We start from the raw sequence: 6,177 nt of genomic DNA, 5'->3' as shown, positions 1-6,177 counted from the left end.
CCAACACAACCACAATCCTGAAGACCATTATTTGGTGTTTGAGGAAAGACAGGATCACAGAAGCTCACACAACGCATCTCAACAGCTCAAAACAAATGTGAGCGCGCGCCCCACACCTGCTTTAAAGGCTACGTTGGTGCCGCCCACCACTCACCTTAAAGGTGAATCCGCACCAACATACCACAAGAAGATTAAACACTAAATCACAGCTTCACTGTGACATAGTTTGGATTATAAATAATGTTTAGTGATGACCGTAGTGAGACCTCTGATGCTCCTGGCCGCTGTGAGTTCTCTGAACAGAGGAGGGCTCCCTCTGCTGGCTAGGACAGGTTCTACATGAACTGACGTCTCCAGGGTGACCCCGCCGTTAGCTGGAGAGGCACCAGCACCTCCTGACCCCTGTAGGGGCAATCTGTGCAGAAAATGGATGGATGGATGACATTTTCTCCCATTTTGAGCCAGAGTAGAACAAAAGCGACAATAACAAATTATTTAAAGATAGATCTAAATGACAATTAAAATATAGAAATATTATTTAAATAATGTAAAAAAAAAAAGAAAAAGAAAAGAAAAGAAAAAGCAGATTTTGGTTCTCAAAATAATGAAGAAAAATAAATCACACCACAACGAAACAATACATTTGAGCAGAACATGTTGCTTGTATTGTGTTGTTACTTGTACCGGGTTGAGGGTCCAGAAATGGTACTCAAGTAAAAGTAGCATTATCTTACAATGATGTTATTCAAGTACGAGAAAAACATATCATGTTACTCAACAAAATTTTTCTCCAATGCAACCAGTTACTGCCCATCTCTGGTCATGTTCTCTGGTTTTTAGACTTTTAAAACAATTTTAGTACTGTAGCAATAAAGTTTCACTCTTAGTTTTAGATAAAACTATTTATTTTACACATTATGTTTGAAACAGAAGCAAAAAGTAAACAACCTCTGGAAAGTTTCCAGCTGGAAGCGGAACTCAAGGGGCGGTCACTGTTCCTGGTTGAACGCCGTTGAACGTACATCCGGCGGAAATAAATAACATTGCGCTATCAGCGCTATCCTCTGTCTATCGTGTTTTTTTGCTGCTTGAGCTGAATCTATCAGTGTACTGGATTCTTGGGAAACAGGTGGAGAACCGAACCCGGTCCGGAAGAACAAGGTGGTTTAATTGGGCGCGGTTCCGATGAGCTAACGAAACCGAGAGGAGGATCAAGTGTCTAGATGGTGCTGCGGAGGAAACAGAAGGTATCCGTTGTTATTGCCATTTCGGTCTTTTCTTTTTTTTACTCCGACAGAAAGAAAACTGCAGATAAATAATCAGAATAAATAATGACCCAGCAGATGTTAAAGCAGAAACCAGGAATATTTTAGCTTCGTCCCCAGGAGGAGGTGTTTCAGATCTACTCGCTAGCCTGTGCGTCTGAGGCCGATGTTTATAGAAGCTACGAAGATGCCTGATTAAAACACAAGGACGATAACTGAATTTATTATACAAGATGTGGGATTGTGTTATTTACAGGGAAAATATTGCATTTTATTGATAATTCAGTTGTGTATTTGCAATACTGTGAATATTTTTTCAGTTCTTGCTGTTTTTTGTAATCTACAAGTTTCTGTTCATTTAGCAGATTGTAGCAAGAGAGAATCAGGTTTAGAAGATGGCTTTACGCTCCATCTGGGAAACGGCTGCCGTACGTAGGTTCCCATCATACTAAGTCACAATTGGCGGCAGAGGCTTTAAAAAGGAGATAATATAAATATCTACAGCAGAGGCCACAAGTTTACATACGCCCCAAAAAATGCATGCACCTTTTTCCCTCCCTGTCTGAAGTGAAATCAGATCAAACGTCTCTTGTTTTAGCTATAATGAGCAAAAGGGTTGGGACTCCTAAGTGTCTCCATGATGTTTTTGAAGAGGGCTAAATAAAAACCCAGATGGGAAGCAGGACTGTAATTAGTTTTATAAAAGTGAATGATTCACAACAGGAAGGTCAAACATGGATATAAACATACATAAAACACAAATAATTCAGACTCATTTTTTAGTCTGTTTGCTTCCTTTTCTAAAGTTAGGTTTAGGGTTAGGTTAGGTTTTTATTTAAAAAGTGTTTTTACAAATATTAAAAATGTCATCACTTTGACAGTTTAATATGAGAGTTCATCTGTGGGAAAAAAAATTGAGCAATGCTACTATTAGCATCTACAGAAATGCACCGCCCCCGGTCAGAAACAACCAATCGGAGCCAAGAGGAGGGTCTTGGCTCTGTCAATCAAACTCATGTATGTGGTGCTTAATGTGCTAGGAGGAGAAACAATTTACCCGTCCAGAAAAACAGTTTATCCTCTGTCATCAGTGGCTATGCTAACAAGCCGTAGCATTCATGACAGGCACTGCTGTAGTGAACCAGCTGTAGCATAGCAGAGAGAGAGAGGGAGGGAGGGCGTGAGCAGCATGTCCATGTGAGTGATTAACAGCGCTAAAGCCCTCCTGGTTTTGCTTAGTATTTCTGCAGTTAGCACTGGGAGACGGCAGACGAGCCTGATTTCCTGTCTCACAATAAACTGAGGGTGAGACAGGCTTCTGTCCTGTTCAGAAGCTGGAGCAGCGAAATTCTTCCTGCCATGTTTAAAGAGCAAATGTTATTAGACACTACAGTACCCTCAACTAAATAAATATAAATCTGCAGCATGACTACATTGTCCTACATGATCCAAAAATGAGACACTGCCACTGCCTGCAGCGCCTTCAAAATAAGAGCATGTTTTCAAATATGAAAGCAACATATTCAGATTAATGAGTATAAAAATTACTTCAGGAATATTTGGTTTGTAATTTCCATATTGACTGTTTGAGGGAAAATAACGGACTGGATCCTCCTGACATTCCCGCATTTTGAGACTATTGTAGTGATAAAAACTTCATCACTGTGAAACATTCCTTATAAATATTTCAACCTGGCTTGTTTGTTGACCTTTTTGACATTTTGTGCTTTCCACAGGATCCTGTTAACAAGAAGAACTTCCTGTGTCTGGACATCAACTTCCTGTGTGTTAAAATTATCTAAGAAGGAAACATCACGTCTCAGGTCTTTATGTTCACTAATTCACTCAATAAATGTTCAGAATTAGATGCAACTTTGAGGAATTAAGACAACTGAAAAAAAATAATAAAAAAATAAAATTATTTTCCCCCAAAATTCTGACTTTTGTCTTATAATTCAGATTTTTTCAGAGTTCTGACGTTAATTGGCCAAAAGAACTTAAATTGAAATATTCTAAGATTAAAGCCAAAATTCAGAACAAAAGTTCAAATTCTTTTTAAGTGGCCCTAATGCTCTGGTGTGTATATAACAGCAGATTATTGGTGATAAATTTATTGTTTCTGTTATCTGCAACAATAAAATGTTATTAAGGTTGCAGTTGTATTTTCTCATGTCTTGCTGTGATTCAGCTCTGCCTCTTACTGTGGAGGAAGAGAGACTCTACTGTTGACCCAAAGATCCCACACGACCTGAGATGAATGAGGAACAGGAGGAACCAGAACCACAACAGATGAAGGAACCAGAAGCTCAACTCGGAGAGGAAGAAGAGGATGAAGGGTTGCTTGTAGTGAAGCAGGAGAGCAGCAGCTCTGTGGTGAGCCCTGCTGACCTGGGAATAGTCCATATAGATCCGGAACCGGAGCAGATGATGGAAATGAAGGAGGAGCAGGAGGACATCTGCTGCTACCAGCAGGTTGTAGTGAAGGAGGAGACCGAAACCTTCATGATACCAGTCCATGACCCCATGGACCCAGAACCAAACCAGAACCAGTTCTCCCCCGAAGCCCAAAACGCATTCAGATCCCAGACAGACCAGAACTCACGTGAGAGATGTTGGATGTCCAGGAGCCATGAGGACAACTCAAAGTCCAAGAGACGCAAGACAGATGTGTCCTGTGATGTGTGTGGTAAAAGTTTCAGGCAGCACAGGTACTTGACTGCTCACCTGAGGACTCACACAGGTGAGAAGCCTTTTTCATGTCAGTCTTGTGGGAAAAGTTTCCTCAGGCAGCCGGACCTGACTCTACACATGAAAACCCACACCGGTGAGAAGTCCTTCCAATGTCCGGTGTGCGGTAAAGGTTTCATCCAGAAAACCACCTTAAGTTACCACATGAGAACGCACACAGGAGAGAGGCCACACAGCTGTGAATTCTGTGGTAAATCCTTCATACAGAGGAGTGATTTGACTTGCCACCTTAGGACTCACACAGGTGAGAAACCGTATCAGTGTGAGGTGTGTCAGAAATCTTTTGGACACAGCAGTGACTTCACTCGCCACAGGAGGACACACATGGCTGAGAAACCTTTCTCATGTGTGACCTGTGGGAGAGCCTTTAACAAGCAGTCTAAGCTGAGTCGTCACCTGAGAGTTCACGCAGGCAGTAAGACGTATTCCTGTGAGTCGTGTGATAAATCTTTCAGGCGGAGTTGTGACTTTGTGCGTCACCTGAGGACTCACACAGGAGAGAAACCGTTTAATTGTGAATTGTGTGACAAATCTTTCAGACAAAATGGCGACCTGACACGTCACATGAGAACTCACACAGGTGAGAAGCCATCTTCGTGTTCAGTGTGTGGTAAAAGCTTCAGTGAGTACAGCAGCATGCTCAGACATATGAGGACTCACACTGGGGAGAAACCGTACATCTGCAAGGTGTGTGGGAAGCTTTTCCGCTTCGGCGGGCATTTGACCGTTCACTTGAGAACCCACACAGGTGAGAAGCCATGTTGCTGTAAAGTGTGTGGTAAATCATTCAGTGACTGCAGCAGCATGTCCAGACACATGAGGACTCACACTGGGGAGAAGTCGTATGCTTGTGAAGTGTGTGATAAGTCTTTTAGGCAGAGGAACGATTTGACCCGTCATCATAGAACTCACACAGGAGAGAAACCTTTCCAGTGTCTGGCTTGTGGTAAAGGTTTTGTCCAGAAAACAACCTTGAGGTATCATATGATGACTCACACCGGAGAGAAGCCTTACCCTTGTCAGCTATGCAGCAAATCCTTCAGACAGAGAAACGATCTGACCCGTCACCTTAGAACCCACACAGGAGAGAAACCGTATAGCTGTGCATTATGTGACAAGCCTTTCAGACAGAGTAATGACTTGGCTCGTCACATGAAGACTCACACAGGTGAGGATCTAAGCTGTGTGGTTGATCAGTCAGATTAAGGTGGACTGATGTGTGAAGAACTGAATCTAGAGATGATCTGGAAGTTTCAAGATAAAGACTATTTATTATTATTAACAGCTGAAAGTCAGTTGAATTTAGAAAATACTCAGAAACATGGTGCTGCGTTGTTCAGTTAGTAGAGCGCAGCAGCTGCAGTCGTTAGCGTAGCTGTCCTAGGTTTAGTTCCCGGTCTCTGTCTCCTCTCTCCTCCCTGTTTCCTGTCCATCAACGGTTCAGTGAAGGCCACTAGAGTCAAAAAAGAATTTAATTTATGAACTTTGTGTTTCCACAACTGTCCTGAGATTGTCTAAGTGCAACATTTATAATTATTAAGCTGTTATGATGAATATTGAGACTCTAGATTAATCTTTCTCCTGCCAGATACCGAAGGAAGATGGCTTAGTTTACATCTGGGATGTAAACTAAATGTTTAAAATCCTTAAAATCTTTTATAAAAGTCCTTCAACATCAAGAAGCTGTGGTCCAGGAGTTCAGAGATGAGTCTGATCCACTTTAATGTCTCAGAATGATAATTTTTCTAACTGGTGAAGGTCACAAAACCAGTGTGACCAGCAGCCGGTCTGGTCAGAGGGCGACTTTACTGGGCGGGGCTCCGTGAGTCTGAACGGGACCTTCTGAGGTTCAAACTGTCACATTTGATGTTTGTTCTTGTGTCTTCACTTCATTCATCTATAAATTAAATAAGTGATTATTAACAGATAATCATCTAATGTAATCATTTAATTTGTTGATTTTGTGGTTTTTAGATTTTAAATATGTTCATAAATACCTCATCCTTTCATGAAGTTTGCAATTTCCCTGAGTCAGGAACAGCTGTCAAACATTAAAGATGGATTTTTTAAAAAAAAAAAAAAAAAATCCCTTCTCGCCCTCTGCGGGTGGAGAGAGAGAGAGAGAGCGAGAGTTCCTCTCTCTCTCTCTCTCTCTCTCTCTCTC

At 41.6% G+C, this 6,177-nt stretch overlaps 1 protein-coding gene across 2 annotated transcripts in view; it reads left to right on the top strand.

Moving 5' to 3' along the window:
- The window catches only part of LOC103131010 (gastrula zinc finger protein XlCGF57.1-like), a 6,943-nt gene extending 1,000 nt beyond the window's left edge, over positions 1-5,943 (top strand). Inside the window, exons 1-3 of one of the 2 annotated variants that reach the window (XM_007542546.2) lie at positions 566-1,247; positions 3,002-3,088; positions 3,454-5,943. In XM_007542546.2, coding sequence (XP_007542608.1) covers positions 3,519-5,219 — 1,701 coding nt within the window. In that variant the 5' untranslated portion in view covers positions 566-1,247; positions 3,002-3,088; positions 3,454-3,518 and the 3' untranslated portion in view covers positions 5,220-5,943. Of the gene's footprint in view, positions 1-565; positions 1,248-3,001; positions 3,089-3,453 lie in introns of those variants that run through there. The other variant, XM_016666330.1, reaches the window with a different exon arrangement.
- The last annotated feature ends 234 nt before the right edge of the window (positions 5,944-6,177 follow it).

Source organism: Poecilia formosa, unplaced genomic scaffold (assembly GCF_000485575.1).
Source record: "Poecilia formosa unplaced genomic scaffold, Poecilia_formosa-5.1.2 Scaffold708, whole genome shotgun sequence".
Classification (NCBI taxonomy): Eukaryota; Metazoa; Chordata; class Actinopteri; order Cyprinodontiformes; family Poeciliidae; genus Poecilia; species Poecilia formosa.
The sequence above is the reverse complement of the archived record's forward strand: the minus strand, read 5'-3'. Positions and strand labels throughout refer to the sequence as shown.